The 20,085-nt window shown below is 42.7% G+C and overlaps 1 protein-coding gene across 1 annotated transcript in view; it reads left to right on the forward strand.

Annotated features, from left to right (window-relative positions):
- LOC105387603 (dynein beta chain, ciliary) overlaps nucleotides 1-20,085 on the forward strand; it is a 71,288-nt gene that overhangs the window by 2,549 nt on the left and 48,654 nt on the right. Inside the window, exons 7-41 of the mRNA XM_048630361.1 lie at nucleotides 40-228; nucleotides 954-1,127; nucleotides 1,438-1,573; nucleotides 1,860-2,088; nucleotides 2,706-2,897; nucleotides 3,151-3,285; nucleotides 3,521-3,654; nucleotides 3,970-4,159; nucleotides 4,268-4,369; nucleotides 4,578-4,731; nucleotides 5,224-5,419; nucleotides 5,665-5,755; nucleotides 5,963-6,212; nucleotides 6,474-6,619; nucleotides 6,882-7,002; nucleotides 7,541-7,681; nucleotides 7,984-8,078; nucleotides 8,491-8,658; nucleotides 9,036-9,205; nucleotides 9,463-9,682; nucleotides 10,046-10,210; nucleotides 10,590-10,763; nucleotides 12,408-12,556; nucleotides 13,008-13,131; nucleotides 14,140-14,270; nucleotides 14,632-14,746; nucleotides 15,235-15,348; nucleotides 15,921-16,031; nucleotides 16,546-16,732; nucleotides 17,045-17,223; nucleotides 17,736-17,931; nucleotides 18,275-18,485; nucleotides 18,832-18,973; nucleotides 19,203-19,359; nucleotides 19,651-19,891. Of these exons, the coding sequence (XP_048486318.1) occupies nucleotides 40-228; nucleotides 954-1,127; nucleotides 1,438-1,573; nucleotides 1,860-2,088; nucleotides 2,706-2,897; nucleotides 3,151-3,285; nucleotides 3,521-3,654; nucleotides 3,970-4,159; nucleotides 4,268-4,369; nucleotides 4,578-4,731; nucleotides 5,224-5,419; nucleotides 5,665-5,755; nucleotides 5,963-6,212; nucleotides 6,474-6,619; nucleotides 6,882-7,002; nucleotides 7,541-7,681; nucleotides 7,984-8,078; nucleotides 8,491-8,658; nucleotides 9,036-9,205; nucleotides 9,463-9,682; nucleotides 10,046-10,210; nucleotides 10,590-10,763; nucleotides 12,408-12,556; nucleotides 13,008-13,131; nucleotides 14,140-14,270; nucleotides 14,632-14,746; nucleotides 15,235-15,348; nucleotides 15,921-16,031; nucleotides 16,546-16,732; nucleotides 17,045-17,223; nucleotides 17,736-17,931; nucleotides 18,275-18,485; nucleotides 18,832-18,973; nucleotides 19,203-19,359; nucleotides 19,651-19,891 (5,629 nt within the window). The remainder of the gene's footprint in view (nucleotides 1-39; nucleotides 229-953; nucleotides 1,128-1,437; nucleotides 1,574-1,859; nucleotides 2,089-2,705; nucleotides 2,898-3,150; nucleotides 3,286-3,520; nucleotides 3,655-3,969; nucleotides 4,160-4,267; nucleotides 4,370-4,577; nucleotides 4,732-5,223; nucleotides 5,420-5,664; nucleotides 5,756-5,962; nucleotides 6,213-6,473; nucleotides 6,620-6,881; nucleotides 7,003-7,540; nucleotides 7,682-7,983; nucleotides 8,079-8,490; nucleotides 8,659-9,035; nucleotides 9,206-9,462; nucleotides 9,683-10,045; nucleotides 10,211-10,589; nucleotides 10,764-12,407; nucleotides 12,557-13,007; nucleotides 13,132-14,139; nucleotides 14,271-14,631; nucleotides 14,747-15,234; nucleotides 15,349-15,920; nucleotides 16,032-16,545; nucleotides 16,733-17,044; nucleotides 17,224-17,735; nucleotides 17,932-18,274; nucleotides 18,486-18,831; nucleotides 18,974-19,202; nucleotides 19,360-19,650; nucleotides 19,892-20,085) is intronic.

Genomic DNA, 20,085 nt, shown 5'->3' on the forward strand with positions numbered 1-20,085 from the left:
ATACAAAAGCTCTATTTCTAACCACGACTCCTATTCCAGCATTCAAAAGGACCAAGTTCCCTCTGCCCGAGGCTGACCTGCAGTTCTACGCCAACCGGCTGAAGAATCTGGAGGGGATCTACGGGCAGCTGCGGGACCCGCGCGTCAAGCGCATGGCGCACTACCTCGAGGACACCCGGAGCGTGTATCTGGACTGCTTCAAGACCATGCTCACTAATGTTGTTGCTGGTATGTGGTTTAGGGCTCATTCATTTTATCGGCAGATTGTGAATGGTTTAGGTAACTGACCCTCTAGTACGGGTTTTGCTATTTATGAAAAGGAAAAAAGTTTACGTTTTCACCTGTCATCTGCATACATTATCTGTCAAAAGTTTCATGATAGTTTCCATTAGGGGCGCCACTTAGTATGCGAGAAAACGTAAACTTTTATAGTTTTCGACAAACTATCAAACCTGTACTAGACCTGCTGTTGTTCGGAACCCTAGGCTGAAATGCACAATTAGGTCGAATGGCGTAGTGGTTAGTGGCCCTGACTGCTATGCCGAAGGTCCCGGGTTCGATTCCCGGCTGGGGCAGATATTTGTTTAAAGACAGATATTTGTACTCGGGTCTTGGGTGTTGATATTTATATTTAGTATCTATCTATCTATGTATTTGTGTAGATATATCAGCTGTCCGACACCCATAACACAGGTTCTGCCTAGCTTGGGGTCGGATGGCCGTGTGTGAGATGTCCCCACATATTTATTATTTATTTATATTTATTAGGTACTCACATTTAACGGCACAATTTCAGACTGGAAACGTTCTAGTTTCCTTTACTTTTAATACGTATACGATACGACCCTCCAACTCCTAATATTCATTAGAAGTCCGCAATGTTATATGCTATATACTTACATCAGTACGAGATTACCATTATAGTCATTCTGAAATCCAGTCATAAATTGCAGCGATAGTAGAGTCCCGCGACATCTACATCTACCAGCGGCCGCTGGTGCCGCACCTGGAAGCCCTCGAGGCCACGGACTTCCTGGAGGCGCGCCCGCTCATCCGACCACTGTTCCATTGCATTGGACTGCTGTGGGGGAACTCGAGGTACTACTGCAGCGTGGAGAAGCTTATACGTGAGTGCACGTGGTTTATGATGTTAGTTTTCTTAGATTATAGGCGAGACAATTTTATGGCTACAAATATGGCTACGAAAGTTCACCCCAAGAAATCATCTCACAAAAGAAAGAAAAAACGCAAATCAAATGGTTTATAGAGTGTCATAGGCTACTTTTTGGTAATCTCCAGCACAGATAATAATAACTACCTACCTCCAGTCATGGAGGAGGCTCTGTAGTCAACAGTAAATAATTAACAATGTTATGTAAAAACCTACGGAAGTCCAAGCGTTTCTTACATTGGTAAAACCACAAACCCATTCCACAGCGTTGCTGCGCGAGGTGTGCAACCTGGTGATCCAGCAGTGCTCGGCCGCCGTGGACCCGCCCTCGCTGTTCCAGGGCGAGCCCGACGAGCAACTGCTCAAGCTCAGGAAGGCCATGTCTATATTGGAGCACTTTGTGTGAGTACAACAGTTAACTTAACAGTGTAAACCATATTTTCCTAATTGGCACCCAATAAAGCGCTCCCGTTATCAACAAAAAAACATCGCAAGTATTCTCACGCCATATACGTCACACGTAGGTACATTGAAGCCTGGCGATTGGCCATATTTCTGATTATAGAGCAAAGTATTTATCTTATTAGCCTAGCTTGTAACATCTGTATTACGATACTGCCGTATACTTACGAGCTTATCTGCCGTAATCAAAACCTTCAACAAAATACAATGTATAACTCTCTTCCAGCGCAACATACGAGCTGAACCGCGACAAGGTCCACACGTTTTTCCCGGCGGGCGCTCTACCGGTGCGCTGGGCGTTCGACTTCGACCGCGTGTTCATGCGCTTCAACACGTACCTGAAGCGGCTGAGAATGATCGAGAACATCCTCGAGGCCACTGTCGAGATACTCAAGCTGGAGAAGGTGGAGTTCTGCGGCTTGAGGGGCAAGACGCTCAGTGCTGAGTGTATCAAGGTAATGCCCGGGCTATACGAAGCTATAGTTTTTCAAGCTAGGAGAGCGAGGTAGTGTTAGTCAGCCTAGCTAGCAGGTACCTACTTCTGGATTTGTGAAGACAAAATTTCTGATCTCATTTTTAAATAGGTTTATTTGTACGTATGTACAGCTTCTTCTATTTAAAACTAGTTGTTCCCGCGAGCTTCGCTTCGCCTTAAAAAGTTTTCCCGTGGGAATTCCGGGGTAGCCTATGTTCTTTCCCAGGGTCTAGACCGTATGTATACCAAATTTCATTCAAATCCTTTCAGTAGTTTTAGCGTGAAAGAGTAACAGACAGACAGACAGACAGACACAGTTACTTTCGCATTTATAATATTAGTTAGGATACAGGTTTCTATATTAATTTTTGCATCTCCCCACATTTTATCTCTGATTCTTTATGATAGTTTCGTTAGAAGCGCCATTTTGTACGCAAGAAATCAGTCCAGTTGAGATAGGAACTTTATTTGTCACTTAACTAACAAAGGTTGTCTGGAAGGAATTATATGTATTAGAATAAGTTAATAATTATGTCCACCAAACCACAAACAAAAGAAACATTGGTGGCACACTGAAACGCAGCTCCACTCCTCCAGATCCTAGACGACTACCAGCTGGACTACACGCAGCTCGGCAACATCACGTACGACCCGGCGGACCCGGAAGACGCCAGCTTTGACGAGGACTACCGGAAACACATGCGGGTGTTGGGGGATGTGGACCGGAAGCTGGCCTCGCTGTTCGCGCAGGGGCTGGACCAGTGCCACAACTTGGAGCATTTCTTTAAGGTTTGCTGTGAAATGTTATGTAATGACTTACTTTCTTGTGACGATCGTTGGTACTCCGTGATAAAAACTTAAGCCAATGTGTGTATAACTGTACATATCAATCCAGGGTGTCAGCTAAATTTTAAAAAAAGGATGTCCTTCAAAATAATTTTTAATGTGGGAGGGCTGCTGATACAAAATAGGTATATTTCCAGCAATATAAATGATAATATCCGTTATCATATGAATGGAGTATTTTATTATTTAATTCCAGTTCTTCCAAATAATCGGCGACCTGTTCAAGCGGCCCATCATCAGGGACGAGCTGACGCCGAAGCTGCCGCGGCTTCTGGACCTCATGCACGCAAATCTGGATGCTGTCAAGGAGATATTCGATGAGGAAATGGCCGTGAGTGCCATTAATAATTATTATTACGTGCGCTGCCAAAAAACAATATGAAAATGGGGGCCTTTCCATAAGTGAGAGTTGGAAGGAGAGAGGCCATTACAAAATATAACATACGCGATTTTTAATTCTATCTGTCCAAAGTCATATAGCAAAAATTGTAGACAGTGACCACCCAAGTCACTTAATTTCTACCTACATTACCCTTTTCCTAACACCCTGTATGTGAACGGTGCAGAAGCTGACGAAGGGTCCGGAGCGTCCGATGGTGGACCCGTACCTGCCGCCCGTGGCCGGCGTGCTGTGGTGGCTGCACAAGCTGCGCACGCGCATACAACTGCCCATGGACGACTTTCTACTATTTGAGGACCCGTGAGTGTTTACCAAGTTATTTAATTTTGTAATTTGTCCCGTGTTGGGCGCCATATGTGTCCCTTGGTGGGCGCCAATTGAGTCCCATTTTGGGCGCCAATTGAGTCCCATGTTGGGCGCCAATTGAGTCCCATGTTGGGCGCCAACTGGAACAACTAAATATGTTTGCTTATATTAGATATGTAGCATTAGTTGAACAATACTTTCTTAGCGTTTTAAGAACCAAGGTCAGTAAATTTACTCATTATGATATTTAATCTGACTAAAGTAAATAGAACACAATAATTACAAAATGCTTTATTTGCACCTACACAGCATAATCGAAACAGAATACGCGACGTACCTGAAACAGAAGCACGCGGAGATGCTGGGCTACCTGAACGCGCTGGAGGACAAGACGTTCAAGGCGTGGTGCGCGACTGTACCGGGCATATGCAAGACGCATCTCGCCAAGAATCTCATTTATCGGGACCCGCCGTTTGTCAGGCTCAACTTTGCACCTGAGGTAACTATGGTTTTTATATCATGCAATAACTGTATAATCTCGATTCGCTTTGTCATAAAGAGTAAAACATTTCTTATAATATAATGTCTAATTTGAACTGTTCAACAGCTGGTGATGCTGCTGAATGAGATAAAATACATGAAGTATTTGGATAAAGAAGGAATACCGGCTGAAGGTCTCGAGCTGTACGCACGCAATGAAAAGTTGCAGGTTAGTTTTTACTCGTATTTAGTAACGCAATGCCTAGTGCTAATTACTCTCCATATTTACCGTGCGATTCGTAATTACGTTTAAAAGCTGTGCCAGCCGACAAAGTCGATCGAATAGCGGACAAATGTCGTGATACTCGTGTCTCTAATGTCATTGGAGCTTGTCCTCTACAAGTCAAGGCACCGATTAACGCTACGATTGTTAACAGTACGACCTGAACCGCCTAAAGCGCGCCATAGCGTGGTACAACGCGATCCGCGAGGGCAGCCACGCGACGGAGGTGGCGCTCATCGAGCGGGAGATCGAGCTCATCGACCAGCTGCTGGGCCGCGGCGTCGAGGAGCTCACCTGGAACGATGACTGTGAGTTGTGTATCTAACTGTACCGTCTGTAGCGCGCCATAGCGTGGTACAACGCGATCCGCGAGGGCAGCCACGCGACGGAGGTGTCGCTGGAACGATGACTGTGAGTTGTGTAATTATTAATTAATTTTCTTAATCCTTTATTACACAAATATAAAAATAAGTGTACAAAGGGTGGACTTCATTTTCTACCAGTCAACCCATCGAAGGTAATTACATATAAATCACTGTAAATACGTTAGTCCCATAAAGTTTGTTATACCCGCGTCCAACATAGAACGGCAGACGAACATTGCTGCCGTTGCCAGTGACCAATTTAAGCGGGGTAACAGAATAAGACACAGCCGACGTATTTTATGCCTTACGTGCTAGAGAGATACGAATGTCCCTATTTACCATCGTGTTTTGTCACAGTTCTATATACCGAATTATTTACCGATAAATACCTAAACTAGGCTAGTACTAACTTTAAACCAATTCCCCTTTCCCAAGTTACCGACTGGATGGCGGAAGTGTACCAAGCCATCAACGATCTCCAAGAGCGTGTACTAAAAGCTCAAGAGAACATGAAGCGAGGCGTGTTCAACATCGGCAAGTGGGCCGACATCCCGCTGCACAATCGCAAGGAGAACCCGCAGAAACTAGAACTGTTGGCCGTGCATGAGAGGCACTATCGGTTCTGTAGGAGGTCAGTGCTTTATATTTATGATGCGAATAAATGGCAATTTGATGCTAATTAGCCACAAACAGATAATTTTGTTCGCAGTATGTTATGGCCCGGCGCGTCATTACAGCACCAGTCTTTGTCTTTACTACCTTTTATACCCCCAGCATTAAATAAGGAAGGAAGTAATTGATATGATAAAGTAAAAATTATAAGTATAACCTTTGTGTGTCCATTATTTTGCGTAGCATGTTTGTATTTATTTTCAGACGAGATGTGATTCGGGACAGTCACAAAGAGTTCCAAGATATACTAAGAGAAAATTATAAGCTGTTTTTCAATATCAAGGACGATGAAGAGGTAAGTTAATCATTACGTTAGTATAATATTAATATTACACGGTTTATATATAATTTATATCCACTTTCAAATAACCTAAGAACGTTTCGCCCACTGTACGTAGTTTACGAGGCAATCTTTGGGCTAACAGTTGATGGATCAAACGATTTTGGACTGTATATTTTCTATGGTTTATCAAATCCCTGTTTATATCCAACTGCATCTCAGGAGGAAGACGAAATCCCAGAACTAGAGGAGGTAGACGAAGAGACCCTCAGTGACGAGGACCGGGCCGCTCGCGCCGCTAAACAAGCAGAGATAGACGCTCTTAAGGAGGAGAGACGCCTTGCCAGGGAAGAGAGACAACGGCAGAAGCAGGAGATACTGGCAGCCAAGATGGAGAGACGAGAGGCGAGGAGGGTGAAGAGAGAGGAGAAGCTGGCCGCCAAGCAAGAGAGGCAGGAGCGGAGAGATGCAGGTAACTTAGTTATTTAGGTAATCCAGGATTATAATATTATGTCTGGTGGCTTTTATGTGTATTCAGATGTCTTGTTGAGTTGGTGGCTTCTTGGTGTTCTTATTATTGAATGTATGATGGGAAATCATCCAACCTTAGCCATTCGTGTAGGTCAGATGTAACTGAAAAAAAAGTATTCATCACGTACTTTATCTAAGTAACTATTGCGGGCAACAATAAACGTAGCTACATAAAAAGTTATAACCACATATTTGAATTTAGGTGAAGAAGTGGACTCTCCGGCTGAGGAAGTAGAAGACTACAGTCCAGAGGAACTGGCTGAGATAGCGGAGGAGGCGCAAGAGAATGAGGAGGAGGCATTCCGGGCGGAACGTTGGCCCGCCTACGTCAAGTATGTCGACTCACTGGTGAGTTACACGGTCATGTGATACGGTCCTGACTACTAACAACACATATGGTATGCCTGAAGAGGCATAATTATGAGGTGGACGACATGTAAAAAGGAGTTCATGATCGTGGAATTAGGAGAATGCGTTGCACCTTTTTTTCTGACAAAGATGACGAGAATATTAAAAATAAATAATAGAGATAAACACAGAACATTATTGTCTATGTTAGTAACGGTATATTGACGTTACAATAATATTAAAATGGAATTATATTATCTAGGTGTCAGAACAAGTGATGAAAGCCATCGACACCAGCCTGAGCTTGTTCGAGGTGCAGACCAGCCTGACCAAGGGCCCCAACGCACCGTTCATGGAGGTTGTGGCGGAGCTCAAAGACCCGGGTAAGCACAGACATTTAGATAATATTTACCAATGATACCGACTTTTGGACATTTGCATAATCTTTGCCAATGATACCTGGTCTGCAGCTGTCCAGGGCCGTTTACTTTACAGCCCGTAATATAAATAGGTCTTATAATGTTGAGTGAAGAAAGGTAAGGACAGCGTTTTGGTTCTTGGCAGATGAGTTGATTAACTTAAGTTAGTGAAAATTACCTAATGTATCTCATCATCGAGTGTATTTCATCATCATTATCATGAGCCTATAGCAGCCCACTGCTGGATGTAGACCTCCGCCAAAGCTCGCCACAGGACGCGATGCTTTCCGCATTCAATAATTACAATACAATCTTAATCTGTTATTCCGTCCATCCAAAGGTTGTCTGGAAGATATCGCTTTTAGTGATAAGACCGCCTTTTGTACCTATGTTTAAGTGTATACAAATAAAGTGTATTTTATATATTTATCTATAATTACCAGCCACTTTTCGCACGTGATTGTGTATTTAGTAACAATTAATAAAAAGAACACCATTGCAGACATATTCTTCAGTCCATCGCTAGACGACGACGAAGTTGGCGGTCTCTACAACACGCTGCAGGAGATGATGAAGGACACGTTCCTGCAGGCCACGCTGTTCCACCGGATCGACCCCGTCGTGCCCATCGCTACATATGAAGGTAAATACAGCAGATGTAACCTAGGGCTTTTGGTAACACTTTTCTTATTACAAGCTTTTGATATATAAATTTCGCATACCTAATGACCCTAAATTGTAGCAATACTGCTATCCGAAGATTAGGTTTCGATTGGAGTCCTTACAGGGTGATAAATTGTACGAGTATAATTGGATGTTTTCTTATTTACGCTGCTTATTTAGTGGACATGGAATTACTGGACCGGTCACCAAGTAAGTGAATAGGTGTAATATCTCATGACGTAATAAATCAAAGTACTTGCTAAAATTATCCTTTGATTTCAGATGACATTGCTGACCAAAACGACTTGATCGACAAATATCACGATGTCCTGAAGAGGGTTGAGAACGCCGTCAATGATATCATCCAGTATACCACGGTAAGAAGCAATCTCCTAATCATTGAAACTTAGTACATGAAACGGATGGTCTCAAAGAATGGTCTTCCATAACCCCCCGAAAATAGGAGTGTATTAATTTTATGTAACTATATTGGCGTTTGTATCTTATCCGAAAGGACTGGGAAACCTTTTCTTAAAGCTTCATCAATGTTAATTTGCACGGTTAATAATTTCTAAGGAAATCATAACTAATATTATAAATGCGAATGTGACAGTTACTCTTTCACGCCGAAACTACTGAACAGATTTGAATGAAATTGTGTATACATATGACCCTGAAAAAGAACATAACTAACTAAACTACTTTTTATCCCGCAATTCGCATGGATTTTTTTTAAGGTGAAGCGAAGCTCGCGAGAACTGCTAGTTATTTATTAAATTTGTTGCACAGAAATACGAGACCTACTCACACTTATGGCTGGAGGACCGGCAAGAGGCTCTGCAGGGCTTCCTCAAGTACGGGCGCGTCATCACCGCCGAGGAGTTCGACAAGTACCGGTTCGAGATGGGCGAGGATCCGCCCGAAGTCAAGCCCAAGCTTGAAGAGTATAAAAAAGAGGTGAGTTTGGCACTCAAAAATCCTAAACTATAAAAATGCTTGGCCGCAGTCTAAACATTTTTTTTTTAATATAAAGAATGAATTAATTGACGTTTTAAGTTGCGCAGGATAACGTTACTTTCTATATTTATTTATACAGGGTGTTGCAAAAAGGGTATACTAAGCCGAAACCTACATGTGCCGCATGGTATATCTAAGCCCGAAACAGAAATCAGAAATTCAAAATTCGCGAAACAAAAATAAAACATTACACATAGTAAAAAGTCACGTGACCGACAAAGTTTCTATGGAAAATGATTTTTTTTTCGCCTTTTCTATATTTATTTCATCAAACAACACACACATAACTAACCATTACTTTTCAACTTCCCACACAGATTGATAAATACAACGCCCTCTATGATGAAGTATCTGCGCTCCCAGTGGACTATTTATCTGGTGGTTGGCTACAACTGAACCTGAGGCGGCTGAACCAAGCCATCCTGAACGTCATTGGCAAGTGGAGCAACCTGTTCAAGGAAAACCTCAAAGAGCATGTGCATAAGAGGTAAGCAGAAATGGTCGTAAATAAGAACATTGTAATGTTTCTAGCCGGTTTTCATGGGTAAATAGGTGAATAACAGATGCGATGATTCGTGATGCAACATCCAACACGCGAAGAATCGATCATCTAGGTCCAAGGATACAAAACCACCACTAAAAACTATAAAAGGAATTAACTAGCCTCCGAAAAGTATTCAAGTACCTAAGTATCCGTAGATTTTGCGCCGTTTACATTTCCCTAACCCTATGCCCCTCCACCAGCCTCGACGACCTAGAACAGTTCATCGAGTACGCAGTGAAAGAACTATCAGTGGACCTGCAGGAAGACGACTACGACGGCCTGCTCAAGGTCATGGGCGTGCTCAACGAGGTTAAACTCAAGGTCGACGCGGGGACGGACCTCATGTTCGAGCCGCTCAGGGATATCATGGATGTCCTGAAGGAATATGGAGTGGAGTTCCCTGAAGAGACTTATGAGCAGGTGAGAGATATTTGGTTTCCATTGAAATAAGCCAAGTAGATGTTTCATTACGGGTTATAAATACGGGTGTTTCTTGACATCTTTCAAATGAATTTTCTTTATTGACACGCTTCATTGGAATAGTCGGAAGAGGGGCATCAGTGGACAGTTGATACTTTGGTAAGAATTCGTTTTTTACAGCTAAATTTTCATAGCATTTCAATGTTTTAATGACTTCTCTACTCACGACCATGACTCCCGAAAACGTGGTCAGAGGCGTCTTGAACGTATGCGAGCCATATCGCCATTTTGGAATGACTATAGATAGATTACTTGAAATAAGTTTACTTACCTCTATATCTGAACTCCTTCATCCCTACCCAGTTGGACGTGCTACCAGAGAAGTGGCGCAACCTGGTGCGGCTAGCCACCGTGGTGAAGAACACCATAGCGCCGATGCAGGCCGCGCACGCCGCGCTCATCGCCAAGCGGGTGGCGCTGAGCAACCTGCGCCAGTCCATGTACCGTGACCAGTTTAAGAACAAGGAGGTGAGATTACCTTAGGGACCACGTTATTTTATATGTGGACCAATGAGCAGAAGACACTTTTAAGGTTCTTGTGGAGATGTGGAGTGAGGCGCGGCTATTGGCCTATTGCGTAAGGTGGAGCTCCGAATCCTATTATCTACCTAAAGGAGGAGACTGCTCTGGCCTGTCATTATTCGTGCTGATATTATTTAAGATATCAACTGACGCTAAACGGGATCATTATCGACGCAGATAAACGTCACTGTATCGCGTTTTGCCATAAATACGGCGGTGTGATTGGTGAAACGCGCATGCAACGAGTTTATCGGCGTCGTTAACGAACCTGTGTACGTTGACATGACAATCACTACCTTTCTTCCTGCATTTCTTCTCTCCCCAGATATTCCTCGAGTCATGCAAAGAACCGTACAGGAAGATAGACATGGTGAACCAGGAGCTGCTGGCGTTCGAGAAGCAAGCGGAGGTGCTGGGCCACTCGGCCGGCCTGTTCGACATACAGCCGCCCGACACCAAGCATCTGAAGGCTTGCAGGCGAGATCTGAAGCTTATTAAGGTTAGTTTAGATAAAAAAATATACTACTATTCCACGGGGAAAGATATGCGATACAAACCAAAATTACCCTTCGAATGTAATTAGGGTTCTGTCTGTCAGATGTCTTTTTTTTTATTTTTATTTTTTAATTTAAGGACCACATAAAAGATAGTTACATTAACACATTTGATAACATTTGAGTGAAATACAGGACATATGCACTTCTAAATAAAAATGTAGCCACAGCATGTGTAACATTAAAGGGCGTTACCTAACTAAAAATAACTTAAATATAAAATAAGTAACTAAATAAGTATACAGATCACAAAATATTTTGAATACATTAAAAGTAATGTGTGTGAGCAATTGTCACATAGGCATGAGAACTATATGAGATATGAGTTAGTTTTTTTTTAAAATATAAATTATACAGGGTGGCCCAAAGAGTGACGTCCAAAGGAAAATGTTTGATTCCTTAGGTCAAGGGGTAGCCAAATCACCCCCATGTATGTTCAGCAATTTTTAGTAGTTTAGGAGTTATTATTTTTTTTCCAAATTTTCTACGAAAATCGACCTCAGTGGATTAATTATGTTTTATTATTTTTTGGATAACTTTTTTAAAGCATTTTTTATTTTTGTGTCATCCTCTTAAGTTGTTCTTTTAACCATAAAAGTTTCAGCTTCCTAGCTGTAAAGTAAGTTAGTTATTTTTTTATCAAAAGTTCGAATTATATCATCGAGCTAGACTGCTCTGAATTTTCTACTTGAAATTAAAAATTGAAAAAGATATTCTCATGGTGCCTTATTAATTTTAAAAACTCCGCAAGGTTCCAAAATTACATAAAAATAAAAATAAACTATTGCTTAATAGGGTATTATTTGCAGAAAAAAGCCTTCAAAAGTAAGTTTCAAGTAGAAAATTCAGAGCAGTCTAGCTCGATGATATAATTCGAACTTTCGATAAAAAAATAAGTAACTTACATTACAGCTAGGAAGCTGAAACTTTTATGGTTAAAAGAACAACTTAAGAGGATGACACAAAAATAAAAAATGCTTTAAAAAAGTTATCCAAAAAATAATAAAACATAATTAATCCACTGAGGTCGATTTTCGTAGAAAATTTGGAAAAAAAATAATAACTCCTAAACTACTAAAAATTGCTGAACATACATGGGGGTGATTTGGCTACCCCTTGACCTAAGGAATCAAGCATTTTCCTTTGGACGTCACTCTTTGGGCCACCCTGTATGTATAGATTTTGTATTTTCCCGTGGAATGGGATATAGGCGCACCATCTTTGGCCGTGATGCTTCATCCGTTACAATCATAAAATACCTACAGTAGGTATACATACGCATAGGTACGCAGGCCAAAGTAGTGTGAAGTCACCCAGCCTGCTAGACCTTCACCAGGTAGCGGGAAGTGTTTGGTTGAAAATTGCGGCTTACAGTGCCGTGTGGCTCGCTTATGACTATTAGTAAACAAGACTGATGATAACAATCAGAAATTAGATAGCCCACAACCTTAGGTAGTAAGGGGCACATAAACCTGACCCCCCTCAGAAGCATTATTACTATGAGAGGGGGGTCAGCTTTCTCTGCACCTGACCGTACCTAAATGAGCGATTTACGATGATACATAGTAACCCCAACCCAACTCTTGCAGCAACTATGGGACTACTACCAGCTAGTGAACGGCACCATCGAGTTCTGGAAGAAGTCTCCGTGGAAGAAGATCGACGCGGACGGCATGGACCAGGAGTGCAAGCGCTTCACCAAGGACCTGCGACAGCTCGACAAGGATATGCGGTCTTGGTGGGTACACTTACTTCATATTAATGGAATATAATTGATAGTTCGGTCCACCAATCCACCAATCCGTGGTGGCCTAGGTCTAAAACCCATCATTTTTGGAAGGAGACCCATGCTCCAGCAGTGCGGACGTGATGGGTGATGGGTCGTGATGGATGGAATATGAATTTGATAGCACGGCTGATAGTGGTTGGAAGGCCGAGGACAGAGTGTTGTGGACCCTCTGTTGATGAGCATGCCTTCTTCTTTTGCTTTTTGGTGTACTCACTCCCCGGAGGAGCAAAGGCGAACACCACAGTTTTCTATCTCTTTGTGGCGATAACAGCGAGCTCTACATCGGACTATAGTTTCTGATTTGAACGGCACTGTATCTGTTTCTGGAGATAAGCGCGGATAAGTTACCTCTGCAGTTATATAACGACCTTTCATCACTGCACTGCATTATTGATTCCAGGGAGCCGTACGCATCAATAGAATCCACGATAAAGAACCTGATGACCTCTCTGAGAGCCGTCACCGACCTACAGAACCCAGCCATGAAGGACAGACATTGGGTCGAGCTCATGATGGCTACCAAGGTAATTTACTCTTACCAGGTAATCTTACGAAAATAATTTCTTGCAGGAAAAAGGGGTATGTTATAAATATGTTTGGCGTGTAAATTTAGGTTTGTGTCTCTGAGGCCTCGTAACTTTGAAATAGCTGGACCTATAAGAGAAGACTTGATTGACAGTTTCTTAGCAATGTATCATGAAAATTGGTTTATCTGTCTAAAAAATATGCGCTTATTAGCTATCATCTTCTAGAATTTGCTGCTTCTATTTAGATACCTATTGAATTTACCGTATACATATAATTTTTAAAACAGCTCAGAGACATGCTTCAACCATGCATTGTTATTATAGTTATGTCATATCTTAATCATATATCATTGTTTGTTCATCTAGACACCAAAACCTTCATTCACCTCACTTGATCACACCACCATGCCATCAATCATCAATCAAAGTAAAATCAAAAGCCGCATCTCATTTGAGGAAATTTTAGATGACTTCAAATCCCTGGAGGGCTTAGCTAGCAACGTCACCTTTACTAATGGGCATAAAGAGACTGAAAATGATCCTGAAGTGATGAATACTGGCATGAAAGATGAGGCGTATCTACAGTTGCAAGATTTCAGGAGACCAAAGCCAAATGAGCCAAGAAACTGCTCGAACAGATTCAGGAAGATGAACCGTTCGTATTCCATGAGGGAATTCAAGAAGCAAGGATTCCAACTGAAGTCCTTGCAAAGAAAGGATTCGACGCAGAAAAATGTAAACAGTAGTTTTCTATTGTCAGAATTCATACTATAGTCGTACATATATCTACATCCTATAGCTATAGATGCCATGTAAATAGTTGTAAATATGTTTATGAAACTGACCAAGACGAATTAGATAAATCAAGTAAGTGATTTTCTTTCTTACGGATAAAGTTCTAAGCTTAGTATCTTTAGCTTTTTGTATTAGATAGTGTTTGAACTCTTCTGAACGTTATTCCATTACTTTTAATAAAATTTTAACCTCATTTAATTGGCATTAAAGGTGAAGTTCAGCATCGACGACGACACAACCCTGGCGGACCTGATGTCCCTCAATTTGCACAAATATGAAGAGGAAGTGAAGACGATCGTCGACAAGTCTATCAAAGAAGCCTCTATGGAGAAAACACTCAAGTGAGTCATTTGTACTTCAGACCATTACTAGTTATAGTTGGTATTATTTGCCAATAGTCCATGAACCAGAAATAAAATTATGAACTATGGGGATGGTCCTAATAAAATGACTGTGCAAGAACAAAATCCCAGAAGGGTTTAAAAAAATGTGCGGTTAAGTAACAAATGTACCAACTTGCGTGCGTGAACAAAGTCGCGTCGACAGTAACTAATATTGTGTAAATAACGAGGTAACTCCTATAGAAACTAATCATTTTGGATATACGTAATTACCGCCACTCGTAGGTATTAAAACATTAAACATGATATCACAGATGTATCAATAGTGAGGTATATACAGTTTTATCTTCCTCTAACTCAGGGAACTGGAGGCGACGTGGGCGGCGATGCAGTTCGACTACGTGCCGCACGAGCGCACGGGCGTCAAGCTGCCGCGCGCCAGCGAGGAGCTCATCGAGATCTTGGAGGAGAACCAGGTACAGACAACCTTAGTTGAACATGAAGAGCGTAGGGCGTGGCATTCCAGAGCTAGGGTTCCTATAAATCCTTTCTCCAGTTTATCGTCATCACCGTTAGCTCGTTATCGTCGCCTGCTCAACATAGGGCCTCTCCCTAGGAGCAACATAACACTCTGACCTCTGACCGGGGGCTTCCCCCCGAGCCCGCTGGACCGACGATCGTAGACAGGTAGCCGGTAGTGGCTGGATAAGGAAGGCCGAGTACATACGGTTATGGTGCTCCTAGGAAGAGGCCCTATGTTGAGCAGGCGACGATAACGAGCTAACGGTGATGACGTTAAACCGCGGACCGCGGAGAAAGGATTTATAGGAACCCTAGGTCTGGAATGCCACGCCATTGGTAACCAGATTCGACTGCTCTCGTGTCAATAGTGGATGTCACACATTCTACTAATAATAATAATATGATAAATTATTGTTATAATGATTCTTTCATTTTTCAATAGAACCAAGTTCAGAATATGATGTCGTCTAAATTCATCGGCTTCTATGAGAAGGAAGTGAGCGCTTGGCAAAAGAAACTCGGCACCGCCGATGCCGTCATACAGCAGTGGTTTGAGGTAAATTACACTTTTTTGGTAAGTATATAGAATTAGGTTTTTTTAAAATTTTATGTTGTGTATCGCGGTCGCCCTCCTTATTCTCATGGTAAGGGCACGAAAGCTAACCGGCTAAGAGAATGCTAGATGCTAGGCTAGTCCAGTTTATGCTACTATAAAATGGCTACTGAACCTACTAATTCTGAGTAACCTTTCATACCACCCGGAGTTTACCAGACTTTTAAGCTATGCTCTTAAATTTACTATAATTGAACTGATTTCACCTTGTTGCACGCTGACGTATGTAGCTTGTGAGTATAATGTTTCCTAGTCACTAGTTACACTAAATAACAGACATGCAAACCCACAAGTTCAAAACATCTCACCCATGGTATAAGACCATTATCTCACCCCAATGTATAATGTAGGTACGTGTGTATACTTCAGCCCTTCTTTGGTTCTGTTTGTTTATATTAAGCCCTAATGGGCGTTATATTGCTGTGGGGTTTTTAATATGTATTTTATATAATATTCATGCTTTTCCTAACACTGCATTAACAAATAAATAAATTGTTATTTAATACAACGTACAGGTACAACGCAAATGGCAGTACTTGGAGAGTATCTTCGTAGGGTCCGACGACATTCGAGCACAACTCCCAGAAGATTCCAAGAGATTTGACGGCATTGATAAAGATTTTAAGGTACTCACAAAGTCAATAACTATGTATGTAGGTTAGTACCTACTATAGTTTGCCGGCGAACTATTCTGCAATCCTTGTAACCGGACCTTTGCCACGAAGCTGGGTTTTGAGAGTCACATCCGCGCCCACCGCCGCAGAAGTCCTACTAAGGCCCGGGTCTCCTATTTACGCCGTAGGTCGCGACCAGCGTCACGCCGTAGGCCGCGTCACGATGCTCACTATAGAAATGTACTGATGCGGTCTCCCTCACACGCCGACGTTGGCGCGTAGATGTAGTGAGCATCGTGACGCAGCCTACGACTTGACGCTGGACGCGACCTAAGGCGTAAATAGGAGACCCGGGCCTAACCCCTGAGGTCGCCGTCATCGGTTCACGATGAGGAGGACATCAGGTACCTACTATAGTAGAGGCTTGCGTCTGTTCGCAACCACTGAATAAAAAAAAAACTATCAATAATGATGTTTATAAGACGACCTAAAATGTTGAAAACATCCCTTACTCCTCACAACGCAGGAGCTACTCCGAGACATAGGCACGACTCCCAACGTGATCCAAGCGACCAACAAGCCGGGTCTGCTGGACAAACTGGATGACCTCATGAAGAGCCTCAACATGTGCGAGAAGGCGCTCAATAACTACCTGGAGACCAAGCGGCTCGCCTACCCGAGGTTCTACTTCGTGTCGTCAGCGGATTTGCTCGGTAAGTTATAATAAAATAAACATATGGTGGATAAAGAAATGATATGAAAGTGGTTTACGGAATCATGCTATTACAGCCTAACTATTCGAAGGTCTGGCAATAATTCTTATAGAAGTATGCAACAGCCGCCATTTTCTTTATCTGCCCCCTTTATATCTATTACATGATCCACCTTTATTCTTAATACATTATTAAACTCGAAAAAAAGATTAAAGATCAGCTGTAGAATATTTTCCAACATAAAAAGTATTCCAATTTGGAGCTTTTACGAACATTTCTACGACTCTCTTAAATCCCTTGCATTCCCAACAGACATCCTCTCGAACGGCAACAACCCGCCGGCGGTGTGCCGCCACCTGCCCAAGCTCTACGACAGCCTGGCCAAATTGGTGTTCCCGAGCGCAAGCAGCAAGCTCGCCTTCGAGATGATCTCCAAGGAGAACGAGGAACACGTGCCGTTTAAGGCGCCGTGCTGCGATTGTTCTGGCAAGGTATGATATAATGAATCAAACGAAGATGTATGTATGTAGTGATTGATAAGAAACTTGCAAAGTATATTTTGTAAATTTACGACATTATGGTGTAAGAATAGTCATGGAGCCTTATTTGCCTGACGCCGGATGATATTCCAACAAGAAAACTTTTCAAAGTAGCCGAAGACTATACAGGGTGTTGCAAAAAGGGTATACTAAGCCGAAACCTACATGTGCAGCATGGTATATCTAAGCTCGAAACTGAAATCGAAATTTCAAAATTCGCGAACCAAAAAAATTTTTTTTCGGCTTAGTATACGTTTTTTGCAACACCCTGTATAAATAAACCCAAAGGCACCCTGACTTTCCACCCGAGATTTGAAATGCAGCTATACTGCGACGATCGATTCGCGTCAGTGCAATTCTATGTTGACCAATTAATATGATTGGGGATATCAAAGGCATTGCATATATCAGCACATACCTATCCGGTGGAAAAGCATTCTAAACTATAAAGCTTCAATCCCCAGGTGGAAACCTGGCTGAACCGCGTGACAGACTGCATGCGCTACACTCTGCGCGACATCTTCGAGCACTGCGTGAAGTCGTACGAGGAGAAGTCTCGCGACGAGTGGGTGTTCGACTGGCCCGCGCAGCCCGCGCTCGTCGGCACCCAGATCTGGTGGACCACCGAGACTAACCAGGCGTTTGGGAAGCTGGAGGAAGGTAAGCTTTGGGTGTAGTTAGTAGAAAATGGACTTGGTGACCTAATAGCAAATATGGACAGTATTTCTTACTTTGCCAGTGCTACGCAATGCCCTTTTATTGTATTGTGAAGATGGTAAAGCTACAGGGTGGAAACTATTTCTACATGGATAATATGGATATATTAACTGCCAGTTTCTATAACTCTATCTATCCATAACTGGTAGTTACTTTCATACGATTTTGACATAATGAAAAGTTACAATCTCTCAAAATCGTATGAAAATAACTACCGGTTATGGATAGATAAAGATGAAACTGGCAGTAACTCTACAATAATGTATTCCGTCCGTTATTCTCGCAGGCTACGAAAACGCACTAAAAGACTACCAAAAGAAGCAGATAGCGCAACTGAACGCCCTAATCGTGCTTCTACTGGGCGACCTCACTCCGGGCGACCGACAGAAGATCATGACCATCTGTACTATAGACGTGCACTCGCGAGACGTCGTCGCCAAGCTTATAGTTGCTAAGGTCGAGAACTCCAACGCATTCCAGTGGCAGAGCCAGTTGAGGTGAGTGGGGTCAATGTTAAAGTTCCGATTAGCGTTTGCTGAAGATTATTTCACCTATCTGAGATGTCGGTAAGCAGAATGATATTGTAATTTCTGCACTCTTATAACAAAGATAAAGTTATAAGAGTTGTGTTGCGCTACTATTGCGGGTGTCTTCCCGCTATCATAGGTACCTTTACTACCTATAAGGATATTAAGGATCCATAAAACTTTAGGCGTTGGCATGTGTGCCTCAATATTTCGTATTCGAGATTGACAGATTGACAGTGTCAAACATAATTTTAAATCAATGCGTTGTAATCGTAGTTTCAGCGATTTCAAGCATAACGTTCCACATTTCCCACAGACACCGCTGGGACTCGGCGCAGAACCACTGCTACGCGAACATCTGCGACGCGCAGTTCCTGTACGACTACGAGTACCTCGGCAACACGCCGCGCCTCGTCATCACGCCGCTCACCGACCGCTGCTACATCACGCTCACGCAGGTATGTCATGGGATCAGTTCGTCATATTCCTCTTTGAGCTAGACTAAAGTTCATTAGTTTGGTGAAAAGATTGGCCAATCGGATCAGCGTCAGTAATAACTGACTGCCCAGGATGCGTCACTCGAAGGGCTTCTTCCGTAACGTGACCATGAAGTGGCATATAAGTCCCATTGATGATTAGTCGATAAACTGGCCTTTAAAAGAGAGACCAATAGAGCCTTCATTTCAGAGTCTTCATCTGGTGATGGGCGGCGCGCCCGCCGGCCCGGCCGGGACTGGAAAGACAGAAACGACCAAAGACCTGGGGCGAGCGCTCGGCATCATGGTGTACGTGTTCAACTGCTCCGAACAGATGGACTATAAGTCTTGCGGGACTATCTTCAAAGGTTTGGCTTTACTTTGACCACACTTCGTTTTTGTCGTGACAATTAAATGGCTAAAATTAACTTACATAGAGCGCACATTGAAAGGATATGATAGGCTAATCCATAGATAGATCAATATACGTATTTTACCGATCATGTCTGTCTATCCTCTCCGGACAGGGCTCCAATACACTAAATTCTTTTCAGCGGTCGATCCAAAAAAAATATTTATTTATTTATTAGAAGACCAACAAATGATACACTTGTTACATACATCAGCATCAGCATTAAAACGTATCCTTAATTCACCAGGTCTATGCCAAACCGGGGCATGGGGCTGCTTCGACGAGTTCAACCGGATCGCCATAGAGGTGCTCTCAGTGGTGTCGGTGCAAGTGAAGAGTGTGCTTGACGCGCTGAAAGCCAAGAAGAAGAAGTTTGACTTCATGGGAGAGACCATCCCGCTGGTGGGGACTGTTGGCATGTTCATTACGATGAACCCAGGGTATGCGGGGAGAACGGAGCTGCCTGAGAATCTGAAAGCTTTGTTTAGGTGAGTGACGCGGTGTGTTTGTAATTGTAATGTCAGAGTTAAGGGAAGATTTTTTTGCAGTCTATTAAAAGGTCAAGTGGCCTTGGACAGGTGATCATAACTTTTGAGGTAGGCGACTTCTCTCGTGTGCCCTCAAGCCCAAGGTTTAACCAGTTTAGACGTAATGGTTCGATGAGGAAGGCCTTATGTGCGGC

This window comes from Plutella xylostella, chromosome 25 (assembly GCF_932276165.1).
Source record: "Plutella xylostella chromosome 25, ilPluXylo3.1, whole genome shotgun sequence".
Taxonomy (NCBI): Eukaryota; Metazoa; Arthropoda; class Insecta; order Lepidoptera; family Plutellidae; genus Plutella; species Plutella xylostella.